Source organism: Haematobia irritans, chromosome 4, assembly GCF_050003625.1.
Source record: "Haematobia irritans isolate KBUSLIRL chromosome 4, ASM5000362v1, whole genome shotgun sequence".
Classification (NCBI taxonomy): Eukaryota; Metazoa; Arthropoda; class Insecta; order Diptera; family Muscidae; genus Haematobia; species Haematobia irritans.
This window is the reverse complement of record NC_134400.1, coordinates 196,601,192-196,622,481: the sequence shown is the minus strand read 5'-3', so window position 1 is coordinate 196,622,481 and position 21,290 is coordinate 196,601,192. Positions and strand designations below refer to the sequence as shown.

Below are 21,290 nucleotides of genomic sequence, written 5' to 3'. Positions count from 1 at the left end.
AGGGAACTTTGTCCCAAACTGGAAATTTTTGTTATATATACTTTGGGGATCGGAGTATGAGGCTGGGAATGGTTTAGGTATTTTTCTGGAAGGTGTAAAATCGGCAACACATTTTTTTACCCATCGAAATCACTATTAATTAATATCATTAAAAAAATTTCAACCTTTACAAAAAACATACAAAAACTTTTTTAATTTATTTACTTTTCATTGATAAATTAATAACAGTATATGGTAGAAGGGTATTTAGATTTTTTTCACTAATTTAGCAACTAAAAGAACATCTTAGGCATAGGTGGCTACCAATTTAGCAGCAAAAGCAATATATTCCTTTTTGGCATCTTCTTGGGATTTTCCCTTTTGTTTGTTCCACCATTCCCATTTGGCTTTGCCTTTCAAGTCCAAGAGACCAGGCTTAGAGGTGGTATTGTCGCCAACAGTGGCTTGTTTGAACAAAGCATACAATTCCAAGAATTCTTCATCTGTGGGACGTTTGGTCATGGTTTTGACGCTTTCAGCGGCGGCATTGAATTGCTGTAAAGTTAAAAAAAGGAAATTAGTAAGTTATGAAATAAAATTGGTGATTTTTCTATGAACTTACTTCATCCAAAGACATATTGGGGTAGGTGGAGTAATCTGCAAAAATAAAGAAAAAATAATATTTGTTTTAGTTTTGGTTTTTTATAATTAATAATAAAATAAAGTTTTTTAAGAAGCATATTAAGGACTCTTAAATATACCCAAGATTTAACAATATTCTTTAATTTCGAAATAGAGAATAAAACCAGCTAGAATGCTTAGATTAAAATATTGACAGGGTTACATTAATTCCATAATTATATTACAGTTTTTCGAAACCATGTTTTGGAAAAGTTGTCAATTCATTGATATTTAAATTTCACCACCAAGTTAGCAAATTTGATAAGCCATGGCAACACTATCCCATTTTCCGCCAACAGTGTTGCTAGTACTTTTCTGGCTCTTGTGCCTAAATTGGGACGCTTTCGAACCCAAAAATTAAATTTAATTTCTATAGAAAATTGTGTCAAATTTTTATTTCTTATAGAACATTTTGTCAAATTTTTATTTTTATAGAAAATTTTATTTCTATAGAAAATGTTGTCAAAATTTTATTTGTATAGAAAATGTTGTCAAAATTTCATTTGTATACAAAATTTAGTCAAAATTTTTTTTTCTATAGAAAATTTAGTCAAAATTTTATTTCTATAGAAAATTTAGTCAATATTTTATTTCTTTAGAAAATTTTTACAAAATTTTATTGCTATAGAAAATTTTGTCAAAATGTTATTTCTATCGAAAATTTTGTCAAAATATTATTTCTACAGACAATTTTGTCACAAATTTTATTTCTATGGAAAACTTGGTCAAAATTTTATTTCTTAGACAATTTTGTCAAAATTTTATTTCCATAAAAAATTTTGTCAAATTTTATTTCTATAGACAATTTTGTCAACATTTTGTTTCTATAGAAAATATTGTCAAAATTTTATTTCTATAGAAAACTTAGTCAAAATTTTATTTCTATAGAAAATTTTGTCAAAATTTTATTTCTATAGAAAACTTTGTCAAAATTTTATTTCTATAGACAATTTTGTCAAAATTTTATTTCTATAGAAAACTTTGTCAAAATTTTATTTCTATAGACAATTTTGTCAAAATTTTATTTCTATAGACAATTTTGTCAAAATTTTATTTCTATAGAAAATTTTGCCAACATTTTATTTCTATTGACAATTTTGTCAAAATTTTATTTCCATAAAAAATTTTGTCAATTTTTTTTTTTTATAAAAATTTTTGTCAACATTTTATTTCTATAGAAAATTTTGTCAACATTTTATTTCTATAGAAAATTTAGTCAACATTTTATTTCTATAGAAAATTTCGTCAACATTTTATTTCTATAGACAATTTTGTCAAAATTTTATTTCCATAAAAAATTTTGTCAAAATTTTATTTCTATAAAAATTTTTACAAAAATTTTATTTCTATAGAAAATTTTGTCAAAATGTTATTTCTACAGAAAAATTTGTCAACATTTTATTTCTATAGACAATTTTGTCAAAATTTTATTTCCATAAAAAATTTTGTCAAAATTTTATTTCCATAAAAAATTTTGTCAAAATTTTATTTCCATAAAAATTTTTACAAAATTTTATTTCCATAAAAAATTTTGTCAAAATTTTATTTCTATAAAAATTTTTACAAAATGTTATTTCTATAGAAAATTTTGTCAAAATGTTATTTCTACAGAAAAATTTGTCAACATTTTATTTCTATAGACACTTTTGTCAGAATTTTATTTCCATAAAAAATTTTGTCAAAATTTTATTTCCATAAAAAATTTTTTCAAAATTTTATTTCCATAAAATTTTTTACAAAATTTTATTTCCACAAAAAAATTTTGTCAAAATTTTATTTCTATAAAAATGTTTGTCAACATTTTGTTTCTATAGAAAATTTTGTCAACATTTCATTTCTATAGAAAATTTAGTCAAAATTTTATTTCTATAGACAATTTTGTCAAAATGTTATTTCCATAAAAAATTTTGTCAAAATTTTATTTCAATAAAAATTTTTGTCAACATTTTGTTTCTATAGAAAATTTTGTCAAAATTTTATTTCTATAGAAAATTTAGTCAAAATTTTATTTCTCTAGACAATTTTGTCAAAATTTTATTTCCATAAAAAATTTTGTCAAAATTTTATTTCTATAAAAATTTTTGTCAACATTTAATTTCTATAGAAAATTTTGTCAAAATTTTATTTCTATAGAAAATCTAGTCAAAACTTTATTTCTATAGAAAATTTTGTCAAAATTTTATTTCTATAGACAATTTTGTCAAAATTTTATTTCCATAAAAAAATTTTGTCAAAATTTTATTTCTATAAAAATTTTTGTCAAAATTTTATTTCTATAAAAATTTTTGTCAACATTTTTTTTTTATAAAAAATTTTGTCAAAATTTTATTTCTATAGAAAATTTTGTCAAAATGTTATTTCTATAGAAAATTTAGTCAAAATTTTATTTCTATAGAAAATGTTGTCAAAATTTTACTTTTATGGATTTTCTAAATCTATAGAAAATTTTTTCGAAATTTTATTTCTATAAAAAATGTTGTCAAAATTTTATTTCTATAGAAAGTTTTGTCAAAATTTTGCTTCTATAGATTTTCTATAGAAAATTTTGTCAAAATTTTGTTTCTATAGAAAATTTTGTTAAAATTTTATTTCTATAGAAAACTTTGTCAAAATTTTATTTCTATAGAAAATTTTGTCAAAATTTTTTTTCTATAGAAAATTGTATCAACATTTCTATAGAAAATTTCTGAAGTACCCCTTGGTTGGAGAGGAATATTTTGCTAAATTTACCAAAATATTACGAATTCTACAAAACCTATCAAACAGTAAAAAATCTACTATTTTTGGTAGAATTCTACCAACTGTGGCAACCGTGATTCCGTTGCGTATATTGAGCTTCCCATAAGAAATACACATAAACAAATATTCGCCTATCGCTGTGTTTAACCAACTAAGCATTAATGGACTGTATCAACAATTATATTAAATTACAGCCTAACAGTATGCTATACTTTTTAATGCAATTGTTTTGTATAAAAGCAGTACTGTACTATATAAAAGCAGTACTGTATCGAGACAATTGAATGATGACCATTCGTCTTTATAATTAAGCCACAATATTTTCTAAAAGGATTGCTGTCAAATCGAGAATTATAAAAAAAAATCAATCAAAATTAGTCGGTTACTTTATTGTGAGTGTATTATTTAATCCTCCGATGGGTGGTAAGGCCCCTGTGGAAGTTTTCAATTGGTATTAATTCATAACTCTGTATTTTTCCTGATCTCAAACATGATTGTGTATTTTGATCACACTTTCTATAGAAATAAAATTTTAACAAAATTTTTTATGGAAATAACATTTTAACAAAATTTTCTATAGAAATAAAATTTGGAAAAATTTTCTACAAAAATGAAATATTGACAAAATTTTCTATAAAAATAAAATTTGGTAAATTGTTATCCAAATTTTGGAAAATTATTTGCAGCTCTAGAGATAACCGTGCTTACCGTCCATCGAGAGCCTTGTTAGCTTGTTATTTAAACATTAAATCACTAGTTTCTAGAATTTTAATAAATAAATACTTTAACTATTCTTGTTTTCTATTATATAGGGCTTTTTTTTTTAATGAGATATCAGCCAAAAACTACACAAACTAGCAATAAACTAACTCTTGAAATCAATTCAATTTTTGTAAATAAGCTAATCATTATGGTAATATTATTGCAACAACAACTAAAAAAGGTGTTAATAATTTTACTGAGTTAAATATTCCACTTAATTAGATGATGACTTATGATTGTTAGGCCTTGTGAAAAGTCACATTACTATGGAAAACTAACAACTCGTGGTTAAATAAACGTCATAATATTGTAAACGTGAATGATTGATTTTTAAGATTTGTAAGACTCTTTTCTGATGCCTATAAGTCTATATAGTTTGGGTACATGCAAAATAATAACAGATTTTCTTAGAAATTAAATTTTGTATCAAAGAATTTCTATAGCTAACCAAAACATTATTTTATTTCTATTGAAAATTTGCCAAAATTTTATTTCTATAGAAAATTTTGTCAAAATTTAAAATTTTCTATAATTTTGTCAAAATTTTAGTTCTATAACAATAAAAATATTTCTATAGAAATAAAATATTTGATAAAAAATTGTAGGTGGAGAGATTAGAACGAACGTTCTTTATTTTTCATTCGTAATATTATTTCTATAGAAAATTTTTCAAAATTTTATTTCTATGGAAAATTTTGTTAAAATTTCATTTCGACAGAAAATTTTATTAAAATTTTGTTGCTATAGATAATTTTTTCAAAATTTTATTTCTTTAGAAAATGTGGTCAATATTTTATCTCTACAGAAAATTTTGTCAAAATTTTAAATTTTCTATAATTTTGTCAAAATTTTATTTCTATAGAAAATTTTGTCGAAATTTTATCTCTACAAAATTTTTTGTCAAAATTTAATATTTTCTATAATTTTGTCAAATTTTTATATTTATAGAAAATTTTTTTACAATTTTATTTTTATAGAAATTTTTGTCAAAATTTAAAATTTTCTATAATTTTGTCAAAAATTTATTTCTATAGAAAATTTTGTCGAAATTTTATTTCTATAGATTTTTTTTTTAAATTTTCTATAATTTTGTCAAAATTTTATTTCTATAGAAAATTTTGTCGAAATTTAAAATTTTCTATAATTTTGTCAAAATTTTATTTCCATAGAAAATTTTGTGAAAATTTTATTTCTATAGAAAATATTGTCGAAATTTTATTTCTATAGAAAATTTTTTAAATTTTCTATAATTTTGTCAAAATTTTATTTCTATAGAAAATTTTGTCGAAATTTTATTTCTATAGAATATTTTGGCAAAATGTTATTTCTATAGAAAATTTTGGCAACATTTAAAATTTTCTATAATTTTGTCAAAATTTTATTTCCATAGAAAATTTTGTCAAAATTTTATTTCTATAGAAAATTTTGTCGAAATTTTATTTCTATAGAAAATTTTGTCGAAATTTTATTTCTATAGAAAATTTTTTTAAAATTTTATTTTTATAGAAATTTTTGTCAACATTTAAAATTTTCTATAATTTTGTCAAAATTTTATTTCTATAGAAAATTTTTTCAAAATTTTATTTTTATAGAAATTTTTGTCAAAATTTTAAATTTTCTATAATTTTGTCAAAATTTTGTTTGTTTAGAAAATGTGGTCAACATTTTATTTCTACAGAAAATTTTGTCAAAATTTAAAATTTTCTATAATTTTGTCAAAATTTTATTTCCATAGAAAATTTTGTGAAAATTTTATTTCTATAGAAAATATTGTCGAAATTTTATTTCTATAGATTTTTTTTTTAAATTTTCTATAATTTTGTCAAAATTTTATTTCTTTAGAAAATTTTGTCGAAATTTTATTTCTATAGAATATTTTGGCAAAATGTTATTTCTATAGAAAATTTTGGCAACATTTTATTTCTATAGAAAATTTGTCGAAATTTTATTTCTATAGAATATTTTGTCAAAATTTTATCTCTACAAAAAATTTTGTCAAAATTTAATATTTTCTATAATTTTGTTAAAATTTTATATTTATAGAAAATTTTGGCAAAATTTTATTTCTATAGAAAATTTTGTCGAAATTTTATTTCTATAGAAAATTTTGGCAACATTTTATTTCTATAGAAAATTTTGTCGAAATTTTATTTCTATAGAAAATTTTTTTAAAATTTTATTTTTATAGAAATTTTTGTCAAAATTTTAAATTTTCTATAATTTTGTCAAAATTTTGTTTGTTTAGAAAATGTTGTCAAAATTTTATCTCTACAGAAAATTTTGCCAAAATTTAAAATTTTCTATAATTTTGTCAAAATTTTATTTCCATAGAAAATTTTGTCAAAATTTTATTTCTATAGAAAATTTTGTCGAAATTTTATTTCTATAGAAAATTTTTTTAAAATTTTATTTTTTATAGAAATTTTTGTCAACATTTAAAATTTTCTATAATTTTGTCAAAATTTTATTTCTATAGAAATTTTTTTCAAATTTTTATTTTTATAGAAATTTTTGTCAAAATTTTAAATTTTTTATAATTTTGTTTGTTTAGAAAATGTGGTCAAAATTTTATCTCTACAGAAAATTTTGTCAAAATTTAAAATTTTCTATAATTTTGTCAAAATTTTATTTATATAGAAAATTTTGCTAAAATTTTATTTCTATAGAAAATTTTTTCAAAATTTTATTTTTATAGAAATTTTTGTCAAAATTTTAAATTTTCTTTAATTTTAAAAAATTTTATTTCTATAGAATATTTTGTCAAAATTTAGTTTATTTAGAAAATGTGGTCAAAATTTTATCACTACAGAAAATTTTGTCAAAATTTAAAATTTTCTATAATTTTGTCAAAATTTTATTTCCATAGAAAATTTTGTCAAAATTTAAAATTTTCTATAATTTTGTTAAAATTTTATATATGTAGAAAATTTTGTTAAAATTTTATTTCTATAGAAAATTTTGCCAAAATTTTATTTCTATAGAAAATTTTTTCAAAATTTTAGATTTTTTATATCATGATACCGAAACAGGCAATTAATGTCCAAATGCATTATATCTAATCGAAGCATGTACAGTCCAGGCGTGTATAGATTTGTATCTGGCGTTTTCTTTTGCATGACTCTATTAATCATGTTCCTTAATCTAAATCTGTCCATAAAGCTCGATTAATAATTGTAAAATTAAATTTTATTTTTATAGACATTTTTGTCAAAATTTTAAATTTTCTATAATTTTGTCAAAATGTTATTTCTATAGAATAGTTTGTCAAAATTTTGTTTCTTTAGAAAATGTGGTCAAAATTTTATCTTTACAGAAAATTTTGTCAAAATTTAAAATTTTCTATAATTTTGTCAAAATTTTATATATATAGAAAATTTTGTCAAAATTTTATTTCTATAGAAACTTTTATCAAAATTTGATTTCTATAGAGAATTGTTTCAAAATTTTATTATTTTTATAGAAAAATTGGCCAAAATTTAAAATTTTCTGTAATTTTGTCAAAATTTTATTCCTTTAGAAAATGTGGTCAAAATTGTATTTCTATAGAAAATTTTGTCAAAATTTAAAATTTTCTATAATTTTGTTAAAATTTTATTTCTATAGAAAATTTTGTCAAAATTTTATTTCTATAGAAAATTTTGTCAAAATTTTATTTCTATAGAAAATTTTGTCAAAATTTTATTTTTATAGAAAATTTTGTCAAAATTTAAAATTTTCTATAATTTTGTCAAAATTTAAAAGTTTCTATAATTTTGTCAAAATTTTATTTCTATGGAAAATTTTGTCAAAATTTTATTTCTATAGAAAATTTTGTCAAAATTTTATTTCTATAGAAAATTTTGTCAAAATTTTATTCTATAGAAAATTTTGTCAAAATTTTATTTCTATAGAAACTTTTATCACAATTTGATTTCTATAGAAAATTGTTTAAAAATTTTATTATTTTTATAGAAAAATTTGCCAAAATTTAAAATTTTCTGTAATTTTGTCAAAATTTTATTCCTTTAGAAAATGTGGTCAAAATTGTATTTCTATAGAAAATTTTGTCAAAATTTAAAATTTTCCATAATTTTGTTAAAATTTTATTTCTATAGATAATTTTGTCAAAATTTTATTTCTATAGAAAATTTTGTAAAAATTTAAAATTTTCTATAATTTTGCCAAAATTTAAAAGTTTCTATAATTTTGTCAAAATTTTATTTCTATGGAAAATTTTGTCAAAATTTTATTTCTATAGAAAATTTTGTCAAAATTTTATTTCTATAGAAAATTTTGTCAACATTTTATTTTTATAGAAATTTTTGCCAAAATTGAAAATTTTCTATAATTTTGTCAACATTTTATTTCTATAAAAAACGCATACATTTGTTGTTTAAAAAAAAAATGTGGAATGCAGATTATTTAACATTTTGCCTATTATATATATGTTTCGGCGGAATCGGTGATCTTGTGCATTTAAGGATTAAAATTAAATTTAGGCTACCGTGGGTGTTCACCTTTCAGGAGTTTCACTGTACTTGTTTTCATTCAAAATTTTGATTGTTTTTTGGGCTTTGCTCATTGTTGGGTTTAATGAACTGCCTGAATTTATTCTGATAATTGGTTGATAGTTTTGCTGCGAGTAGAGGATGCTGATGAGGAATGTGGTAATTCCGAAACGTGCGTCCATCCAACCATCTTGCAGTATATAGGCCCAAATAAATTTGACAAACATTATTTTCCTGTGTTCGTTAATATACACTTTTAGTTTAGTCAATGCATGGTTTTAAGCTGAAATCCAAAAAAAAAAAAAAAACAACAAAAAGTAATCGCGAAAATAAAGTGATTTTCAACTCGAAAACCGAACATAGTACCGGCCTTAATGTGTAATACTGTTGGGTCAATTTCCCTTGAGCTATCACGAAAAAACTTCTCTACCTTTACTTTTCCAAAAAAGTAAAAATTATCGGTTCAACCACGTACACACCGACATTCAGCAATGCACCGGCTTCAGCAAAATAATGAATATGTAATTGCATAACATTTAAAGTAAACAATTTTATTATTTATATAAATTGTCATTTGCATTTCAAATGGAATAGATAAACAACATTTTTATGTGATAATGTAAAAATTAAGAAAAAAACACATTATGCAAATTCAAAATTTGACCAAATCACCTTATTGACGTAAAACAAACAAAACAAAAAAAAATCATTAATTCTAAACAGTATATCATTGACCAACTTTATTTACTTTTTTTCGAAGTTTTTTTTTCTTTTACCATTTTTATATAAAACTGCACATTTTTAAGTTGGACATTTTTTTATTATTCCTTTTTGTTTCGATTCTTATGGTTCGAAATTTGTGAATGTGGATTTTACTGTGTTACCATTTCGAAAAGAAATATTATTAAATATTTCTAGCCAATTTCACCTTTCTTGTGACTTTCTCCAGCAATCCAATTCCACAAACGTTAGATCTTTTCTAGCTAAGCTTTGGAAGAAGCTAGGCATGTATGCCAATCTTCCCCCCACCAAGAAAATAACCAACAACGTAACAATGTTAACTGTTAGTTTTAAGCTATAATTGTATTCTGTTATGGCCATAAACAAAAGACGGAAAAAATACTACGAATGCCGACATGACTAAAAGAAGAAATATTGGCAAAAAAAGTGTATAATCAAATGAATGATTTTTTACCGCTTTTTTAACACAGAACCATAAAAAAAACGAGAATACATAGAGAAAAACAAAATTAAAAAACTTTGTATTTTATGTAAAATGTGGTAATTTCCGCAATGAATAAATTACCATAGATTATTTCAACTACGAAATGTTTGGCCAGCAGTAATGTGATCTAGAAGCCAAATAAAATGGAATATATATCAGTTTTTAAAATTCCAAAATTAAAAATTTGCTTTACATGTCTTTGTGTATACACCAAAAAAAAATATTTTCCTCTTCAACGAAATTGTAGACAAACGAAGTGTTCTTTTGACGGTAAAAAAGTTTTCTTTAAAAACAAATTAAAACCATTATAGACAATGTATTTCAAAAATTTGGTCTCAAAGAAACTAACAAAGCGAAATTTCATTTATCCAAATTTTCGTCTCGGAGGAAAATAGATTTTCTTTTAAATTTTTTGAATTTTATTTTTTTATTCAGCCAGAAAATTGAGCTCCATCCACTAGGCCAAGTAGCTCTGACATCCATCAATACACAAGTATCGCTAAGCTATCAATGAACAAACAGCAAAAAAAAAAAAGTTCAAACCATTCTATTTATAGACCAAATTGTGGGTCACACACAAGATTATTCAAAGGAACTTCATTTAAAGAAAACAAAGAAGTTTAGTTGCAAACGTCGCATGTTCCCTTTCTTACAAACGATGTACACAGAAAATATGTTTTTGTCTTTAATTACGAAATTAATTGATTCAATTCGTTTTTAAATGAAATGATCTTCAATCATAACAAGTACACGGATGAAAAAGGCTGTTTTTCATATGTTTGGCTATAAACATTATATGTTTGGAACACAAATTTTTAAACACAATATTTTTGAGTGCAAGCATATAATGTTCATAAACTAGCATAACATGTTTGGGACATATATGTTAATATGTTAGAACATATTATGTTTGGGACATAAAATGTTTGTAAATATAATATGCTTGGATGCAAACATATATTAATTTAGAAATAGCCTATACACATATATGTGTTTAGTAGCTTGGAGCGCTATTTCACAGGGAGCGATATTGAATTAAGTTGGTGGTTGTTGCTTGTTATTACAAAATTAACATTTTATTTTTCCTTGGGCAATTGATCAGCTACTTCTTTGATCCTTACAAACTGTGTGGTCCGCTGTTCGAATCCCCGTCCGGCAAAAGGTAAAATTAAAATAAAAAAAATCATACAATTGAATAATTTCTTCTACAATGTTTGTATTACAGAAAAAGGTGCTAAGAACTAAAAAATTTCGTGGAAGTGAGAAAGATGTTGGGGAATATACAATTGGGCAGAAACAAAATTTTGAGCATTCAGGTCGAAAACCTATGTTGTTAGCACCTATATTACCTGTTTATTTTCATAATTCATTATGATTGTAAATATATAAATAAATAAATAAAATTTTGAGCACAATATTGTTTGGGAGAATTTTTTTTAAGCGTATAATATTTTTGGGTGCAAAATGCTTCCAAACATATTATATGTTCACATAATAACATATTGTTTTAGAAGACAACATTATTGAATTTGGATGCAAAAATACAAAATGTTTGTAACTTAGACTACCCAAACATATATTGTTTAGACTAATATGCTTTCAAACATATTATATATTGGAAGAGATCAAACATATAAATGTTTGGGCAATACCCAAAAATTTATATGCTTGAAGCAAAATATGTTTGGGAGTATATGTTACAGAAGCGATTTTTTGTGAGCGTGTATATACGGCGGTAAGTTCGGCCAAGCCAAATCTTATGTACCCTCCACCTTGGATTGCGTAGAAACTTCTTCTAACCACTGCCACCCACAATCGAATTACTTAAGTTGCGGTAACGCTTGCCGATGGCAAGGTATCTTAAAACCTCCTAACACCGTCTTCTAAATTGTATGTAAGTCCATACGTGGTATATATTAAATCAGTTTGACAAAATTTTCTATAGAAATAAAGTTTTGACAAAATTTTCTATAGAAATAAAATTTTGACAAAATTTTCGATAGAAATAAAGTTTTTACAAAATTTTCTATAGAAATGAAATTTTAACAAAATTTTCTATAGAAATAAAATTTTAACAAAATTTTCTATAGAAATAAATTTTTGACAAAATTTTCTCTAGAAATAAAATGTTAACAAAATTTTCTATACAAATAAAATTTTGACAAAATTTTCTATAGAAATAAAATTTTGACAAAATTTTCGATAGAAATAATGTTTTGGCAAAATTTTCTATAGAAATGAAATTTTAACAAAATTTTCTATAGAAATAAAATTTTGACAAAATTTTCTATAGAAATCAAATTTTGACAAAATTTTCTATAGAAATGAAATTTTAACAAAATTTTCTATAAAAATAAAATTTTAACAAAATTTTCTTTAGAAATAAAATTGTGACAAAATTTTCTCTAGAAATAAAATGTTAACAAAATTTTCTATAGAAATAAAATTTTGGCAAAATTTTCTATAGAAATAAAATTTTGACAAAATTTTCTATAGAAATAAAGTTTTGACAAAATTTTCGATAGAAATAAAGTTTTAACAAAATTTTCTATAAAAATAAAATTTTGACAAAATTTTCTATAGAAATCAAATTTTGACAAAATTTTCTATAGAAATCAAATTTTGACAAAATTTTCTATAGAAATCAAATTTTGATAAAATTTTCTACAAAAATAAAATTTTAACAAAATTTTCTATAGAAATAAAATGTTGACAAAATTTTCTATAGAAATAAAGTTTTGAAAAAATTTCTATAGAAATAAAATTTTGACAAAATTTTCTATAGAAATGAAATCTATAGAAGTAAAGTTTTGACAAAATTTTCTATAGAAATGAAATTTTAACAAAATTTTCTATAGAAATAAAATTTTAACAAAACATTCTATAGAAATAAAATTTTAACAAAATATTCTATAGAAATAAAATTTTAACAAAATTTTCTATAGAAATAAAATTTTAACAAAATATTCTATAGAAATAAAATTTTAACAAAATGTTCTATAGAAATAAAATTTTGACAAAATTTTCTATAGAAATCAAATTTTGACAAAATTTTCTATAAAAATAAAATTTTAACAAAATTTTCTTTAGAAATAAAATGTTGACAAAATTTTCTATAGAAATAAAATTTTGACAAAATTTTCTATAGAAATAAAGTTTTGACAAAATTTTCTATAGAAATAAAATTTTGACAAAATTTTCTATAGAAATGAAATTTTAACAAAATGTTCTATAGAAATAAAATTTTAACAAAATTATCTATAGAAATAAAATTTTGACAAAATTTTCTATAGAAATAAAATGTTTACAAAACTTTCTATAGAAATAAAATTTTAGTAGATTATATTTGGCTCGGGTGGCAACCATGATTGTGAACCGATATGGACCAATTTTTGTTATTGGAGATCGGCTATATATAACTATAGACCGATATGGACCAATTTTGGTATGGTTGTTAGCGGCCATATACTAACACCACGTTCCAAATTTGAACGGGATCGGATGAATTTTGCTCCTCCAAGAGGCTCCGGAGGTCAAATCAGGAGAACGGTTTATATGGGGGCTATATATAATTTTGAACCGATGTGGACCAATTTTTGCATTGTTGTTAGAGACCATATACCAACATCATGTACCAAATTTCAGGCGGATCGGATGAAATTTGTTTCTCTTTGAGGCTCCGCAAGCCAAATCTGGGGATCTGTTTATATGGGGGCTATATATAATTATGGACCGATGTGAACCAATTTTTGCATGGTTGTTGGAGACCATATACCAACACCATTGGGGAGCCACCGTGGTGCAATGGTTAGCATGCCCGCCTTGCATACACAAGGTCGTGGGTTCGATTCCTGCTTCGACCGAACACCAAAAAAGTTTTTCAACGGTGGATTGATTATCCCACCTCAGTAATGCTGGTGACATTTCTGAGGGTTTCAAAGCTTCTCTAAGGGGTTTCACTGCAATGTGGAACGCCGTTCGGACTCGGCTATAAAAAGGAGGTCCCTTGTCATCGAGCTTAACATGGAATCGGGCAGCACTCAGTGATAAGATAGAAGTTCACCAATGTGGTGGACTGAATAGTCTAAGTGAGCCTGATATATCGGGCTGCCACCTAACCTAACCTAACACCATGTACCAAATTTCAGCCGGATCGGATGAAATTTGCTTCTCTTTGAGGCACCACAAACCAAATCTGGGGATCGGTTTATATGGGGGCTATATATAATTATGGACCGATGTGGACCAATTTTTGCATGGTTGTTAGAGACCATATACCAACACCATGTACCAAATTTCAGCCGGATCGGAGGGTCCGTTTATATGGGGGCTATAAGTAAAAGTGGACCGATATGGCCCATTTGCAATACCATCATATCATATCGTTTTATTTTATTTTATTTCATTTCATTTCATTTCATTTCATTCCATTTTATTTTATTTTATTTTATTTTATTTTATTTTATTTTATTTCATTTCATTTTATTTTATTTTATTTCATTTTATTTTATTTTATTTTATTTTATTTTATTTTATTTTATTTTCTTTCAGTTCTTTTTATTTTATTTCATTTCATTTCATTTCATTTCATTTCATTTCATTTCATTTCATTTTATTTTATTTTATTTTATTTTATTTTATTTTATTTTATTTTATTTTATTTTATTTTATTTTCTTTCATTTTATTTTATTTTATTTTATTTTATTTTATTTTATTTCACAGTCTATTTAAATTTCAATTAATCCAAAAATGTTAAGCTAAGTTTTTTCTTTGTTATTGCACAATTTCTTTTAGTGTAATCAGATGTTTGTGCCATAAATAAATCCAGCTATAAGTGTAAAAGTAGATGCTCACTACTAAGCTCATCTTATCAGTTGGCATCCAAAGCGAAACGGAAATAATTTTTGTTGTTGTTGTTTTCACAAAGATCATTTTAAAGCAGAAGCAAGTGTATCTAACGATAGTTTATGAATACAAAAAGAAAAAGAAAAAGGAGAAATCAAGAAAAAATGAAAAATTTTATAGTAGAAACCTCATACAATTTGTAATTATCTTGAGTTAATTGAATATTGAAGCACGAAAGGTGATTGGAAAGATACTGAAACCAAAGGGAGATACTATTGATGCCCGGAACATATATTAGGTGGGATCGAAAAAGAAATTGTATTTCCATCAGAGATGCTCTTAACTTTCTAATTACAAATTTTAATTTGATTTGAAAAAATTAATTAAGTTTTTATTTGATTCAATTAAAATTTTAATTGATTTTGATTGTAAAACTCAATTAATTTTTTGAATTAGAAACGTAACAATTTTCAATTACTTTCTTATCTGATTTGTGTTTTTAGTTTGATTAAAAAATTGTTTGTTAAAAATAAATTTTTATTAAAAATTAAAAAAAAAAATAATTTTTTTTAACTGACTTCGTCTTCCGAGTTTGATTAAAAAGTTAATTGTATCAACTAATTTTTATTTAAAAATTTAAAAATATTCAATCACTGATTTAATTAACTTATGCCACCCGCCTTACATACACAAGGTCGTGGTTTCGATTCCTGCTTCGACCGAACAACAAAAAGTTTTTAAGCGGTGGATTATCCCACCTCAGTAATGCTGGTGATATTTCTGAGGGTTTCAAAGCTTCTCTAAGTGGTTTCATTGCAATGTGGAAAATTTTTGCAATTTCAATTAACTTTTTAATTGGAAATATTTTGGTGATATTTGTTTTTTCTGTGTATATGCCAAAAAAATGAAATTCTAGACTATCGAAGATTTCACCTAATGGTAGAGTTGCCATGTTAATCCCCATCGAACTTTATTTAGCATGAAATAAACTATTTTTGTTTTCCAGAAAAGAAATTATTTTTTTTTTGTGCAGGATCTCTATTTTTTTTGACGCTTTTTAATGATTCATGGAACAGCTGAATCGGATTTTTTAACCGGTATGATTAATTTTTAATTAATTAAAAATTTTTTAAAACCTAGAAATACCGGCTCTTTGATTACTCTAGTTCCAAGGCCAAGACAATAACTGAATATATTACGAACTTTTTTTGTTCCCCGTGTTTTCGATCCACCCTTATGTATGTACCACAAACACAATTACTATATGTTTTCAATTGATTGCGGTGACTAAGCAAAGCAGGGATATTGAAAAAAAAAAAAAACAGAAATCACGCATTCGTGCATACAAATTACAAATTACGGCAATACGTCCGTCCATCGCATCCAATAAATGTCGATCACCCCATTACGAGTATAATTGAATGTGAACTCTAGCACTCGCTATTTAATTTAATAGAATTTTTTGAACTGAACAAGTGAATCGCGTTACATATCCATTTAGCACAATAAAGTCAAATATCATTGTGACAGAGTACATTATTTTTTTTTGAATTCACATATTTGCAATTTTTTTATTAATCAGAAAGTGTTTTTATTTTTTAATTTATAGATCACTTTTTCTTGTTAGGTGTGGTTTTTTATGGTTTTCTGAAACAACTTTTTTGAAATATTTTTATAGTTGTTGTTGTTTTCTTTAACTTTTTATTTATTTTAATGTTTCTTTTTCATTTCTATTTGATTTGCCAAAAAAAAACCAAATTCCTCTCCCGGCAAACAATAATTGTGACAAGGGAAGTAGCAAACTTACTTGACGTGGAAACAGCAAAAAACGTTCTGAATTCAAACAGTCTGTTCACTCATAAATATAACGATATTTTCCATCATCGTATTATCGTCGTCGATGCCCACTTCGCTCTTTGGGGTTTGTTCGGCATTGTGTCGTCGACGTCAACGTCGTCGTCGTTGGCATTGTGTGTGCGTTTACTCTTCAGTCAATATCCAGAATGTCTGTCTATCGTACGATCAACTGACATTTTCAAAGAGCGAAGAGCTTTGCTTTGTGGCTGCAAATACAACAACAATACAATAGCATTTAATTCTATTCTCTATGAAAAGCTACAAATGTTAAATTGAATCATGGGTGAGGTGAGACTAATGCAGAAACTTTAGAATTTTATTGATCCTCGAACAGTGCGACCAGATTAAAAAAAAAAACTTTTGCAACAAAGTCAGTATTAAATTAATACTAAACAAGTAAGGAAAGTCGGGCGGAACCGACTAGATTATACCCTGCACCATTTTGTGGATCCAAAATTTCGATACCATATAAAGGGACCCTCAGATTTGGCTTGTGGAGCCTTTATAGAAGCATATTTCATCCGATACGGCTGAAATTTGGTATATAGTGTTGGTATATGGTCTCTAACAATCATGCAAAAATTGGTCCACATCGGTCTATAATTATATATAGCCCCCATATAAACCGATCCCCAGATTTGGCTTGCGGAGCCTAAAAGAGAAGCAAATTTCATCCGATCCGGCTGAAATTTGGTACATGATGTTGGTATATGGTCTCTAACAACCGTGCTAAAATTGGTTCACATCGGTCCATAATTATATGTAGCCCCCATATAAACCGATCCCCAGATTTGGCTTGTGGAGCCTCTAAGAGAAGCATATTTCATCCGATCCGGCTGAAATTTGGTACATGGTGTTGGTATATGGTCTCTAACAATCATGCAAAAATTGGTCCACATCGGTCCATAATTATATATAGCCCCCATATAAATCGATCCCCAGATTTGGCTTGCGGAGCCTCAAAGAGAAGCAAATTTCATCCGATCCGGCTGAAATTTGGTACATGATGTTGGTATCTGGTCTCTAACAACCATGCAAAAATTGGTCCACATCGGTCCATAATTATATATAGACCCTATATAAACCGATCTCCAGATTTGGCTTGCGAAGCCTCAGAGAGGAACAAATTGCATCCGATCCGGCTGAAATTTGGTACATGGTATTGGTATATGGTCTCTAACAACCGTGCAAATTTGGTCCACATCGGTCCGTAATTATATATGGCGCCCATATAAACCGATCCCCAGATTTGGGTTGCGGAGCCTCAAAGAGAAGCAAATTTCATCTGATCCGCCTGAAATTTGGTACATGATATTGGTATATGGTCTCTAACAACCATGCAAAAATTGGTCCACATCGGTTCATAATTATATATAGCCCCCATATAAACCGATCCCCCAAATTTGGCTTGCGAAGTCTCCAAGAGAAGCAGATTTCATCCAATCCGGTTGTAATTTGGAACATGGTGTTAGTATATGATCCTTAACAACCGTGTCAGAATTGGTCCATATCGGTCCATAATTATATATAGCCCCCATATAAAACATTCTCCAGATTTGACCTCCGGAGCCTCTTGGAGGAGCAAAATTCATCCGATCCGGTTCAAATTAGGCACGTGGTGTTAGTATATACCAAAATTGGTCCAATCACACAAAAATTGGTCCATATCGGTTCATAATCATAGTTGCCACTAGAGCCAAAAATAATCTACCAAAATTTTATTTCTATAGAAAATTTTGTCAAAATTTTATTTCTAGAGAAAATTTTGTTAAAATTTTATTCGGTTCATAATAAAATTTTCATCATTGTCAAAATTTTATTTCTATAGAAAATTTTGTCAAAATTTTATTTCTATAGAAAAATTTGTTCAAATTTTATTCGGTTCATAATCATGGTTGCCACTCGAGCCAAAAGTAATCTACCAAGATTTTATTTCTATAGAAAATTTTGTCAAAAGTTTATTTCTATCGAAAATTTTGTTAAAATTTTATTTCTGTAGAAATTTTTGTAAAATTGTCTTTCTATAGAAAATTTTGTCAAAATTTTTATTTCTATAGAAAATTTTGTCAAAATTTTTATTTCTATAGAAAATTTTGTGAAAATTTTATTTCTATAGAAAATTTTGTTAAAATTTTATTTCTGTAGAATATTTTGTCAAAATTTTATGTCTACTTTGTCAAACTGAATTATATACGTATTGGATCGATATTTTTTGATTTAATATATACCACGTATGGACTTACATATAATTTAGAAGATGGTGTTAGGAGGTTTTAAGATACCTTGCCATCGGCAAGCGTTACCGCAACTTAAGTAATTCGATTGTGGATGGCAGTGTTTAGATGAAGTTTCTACGCAATCCATGATGGAGGGTACATAAGCTTCGGCCTGGCCGAACTTACGGCCGTATATACTTGTTTTTAAATAAAATTTTGAAAAAATTGTCTATAGAAATCAAATGTTGACAAAATTTTCTATAGAAATAAAATTTTTAGAAAATGTTCTATAGAAATAAAATTTTGACAAAATCTTCTATAGAAATAAAATTTTGACAAAATTTTCTATAGAAATAAAATTTTGACAAAATTGTCTATAGAAAAAAATTTTGACAAAATTTTCTATGGAAATACAATTTTGAAAAAAAAATTCTATAGAAATACAATTTTGAAAAAGTTTTCTATATAAATAAAATTTTGACAAAATTTTCTATAGAAATAAAATTTTGACAAATTTTCTATAGAAATAAAATTTTGACAAAATTTTTTATAGAAATAAAATTGTGCAACCGTGCTCATGTGTCGGCCCTGGGCAACATTGTCAAAGACACCATATGTCTATTGAAGTCGATTTGACTAAAATTGCGACCTAGACTTATTCAACAAAAATATGTTCACAAACAGACGGACGACGGTTAGATGGACTCAGAAGCACGGTTGCCACAGTTTGTAGAATTCTACCAAAAATTGTAGATTTTTTACTGTTTGGTAGATTGGTAGAATTCTAGATGTTTTGGTAGAGTTTACAAGTTTTTCCTTTACAACTAAGATAAAAAATTGATAATATTTTCTATAGAAATAAAATTTTGACTAAATTTTCATAGAAATAAAATTTTTACAAAATTTTCAATAGAAATAAAATTTTGACTAAATTTTCCATAGAAATAAAATTTTGACCAATTTTTCAATAGAAATAAATTTTTTACAAAATTTTCGATAGAAATACAATTTTGACAAAATTTTCAATAGAAATAACATTTTGCAAAATTTTCTATAAAACTAAAATGTAGATACATTTTCTATAAAAGTAAAATGTTGAGAAAAATTTCAATAAACATAAGATGTTGAGAAAATTTTCTATAGAAATAAAATTTTGACAACATTTTCTACAGAAATACAATTTTACAAAATTTTCTACAGAAATACGATTTTGACAAAATTTTCTATAGAAATAAAATTTTGATCGAATTTTCTATAGAAATAAAATTTTGACAAAATTGTCTATAGAAATGAAATTTTGACAAAATTATCTATAGAAATAAAATTTTGACAAAATTTACTTTAGAAATAAAATTTTGAGAAAATTTTCTATAGAAATAAAATTTCTATAAAATTTTCTACAGAAATAAAATTTCTATAAAATTTTCTAAAATTGTGACAAAATTTACTTTAGAAATAAAATTTAGAGAAAATTTTCTATAGAAATAAAATTTCGACGAAATTTTCAAAAAAATTAAATTATGACAAAATTTTCTATAGAAATAAAATTTTGGAAAAATTTTCTATAGAAATAAAAATTTGACAAAATTGTCTATAGAAATAAAATTGTGACAAAATTTTCTATAAAAATAAAATTTTGGAAAAATTTTCTATAGAAATAAAATTTTGACAAAATTGTCTATAGAAATAAAATTGTGACAAAATTTTCTATAGAAATAAAGTTTTGAGAAATTTTTAAATAGAAATAAAATTTGTATAAAATCTTCTATAGAAATACAATTTTGACAAAATTTTCAATAGAAATAAAATTTTGCAAAATTTTCTATTGAAATAAAAATTTGACAACATTTTCTATAAAACTAAAATATTGACAAAATTTTCTATAGAAATACAATTTTGACAAAATTTTCTATAGAAATACAATTTTGACAAAATTTTCTATAGAAATACAATTTTGACAAAAATTTTCTATAGAAATACAATTTTGACAAAATTTTCTATAGAAATACAATTTTGACAAAATTTTCTATAGAAATACAATTTTGACAAAATTTTCTATAGAAATACAATTATGAAAAAATTTTCTATGGAAATAAAATTTTGACAAAATAAGACATTTTTGCTTAGTAGTTTGTTGGTAAAATGTTCTCTTTTTAATAAATTACTTTGGGCTTGGGAGGCAACCGTGCTTATGTGTCGGCCCTGGACAATATTGTCAAAGACACCATATGTCTATTGAAGTCGATTTGACTAAAATTACGACCTAGACATATTCAACAAAAATATGTTCACAAACAAAGGAACAGACGGCTAGATGGACTCAGAAGCACGGTTGCCACAGTTTGTAGAATTCTACCAAAAATTGTAGATTTTTTACTGTTTGGTAGATTTGTAGAATTCTAGATGTTTTGGTAGATTTTACAAGTTTTAAAATTTTGACCATATTGTCTATAGAAATATAATTTTAACAAAATTGTCTATAGAAATAAAATATTGAC

General features: G+C 24.6%; 1 protein-coding gene across 1 annotated transcript; it reads right to left on the bottom strand.

Moving 5' to 3' along the window:
- Nucleotides 1-165: 165 nt before the first annotated feature.
- On the bottom strand, nt 166-16,631 carry Acbp2 (Acyl-CoA binding protein 2). The gene is made up of 3 exons (XM_075304678.1): nt 16,527-16,631; nt 602-636; nt 166-534 (listed from the first exon to the last, which is right to left on the bottom strand). Exons 2-3 carry the CDS (start codon nt 614-616, stop codon nt 286-288), a joined length of 264 nt encoding a protein of 87 aa, XP_075160793.1. The 5' UTR covers nt 617-636; nt 16,527-16,631; the 3' UTR covers nt 166-285.
- Between the last annotated feature and the right edge of the window lie 4,659 nt (nt 16,632-21,290).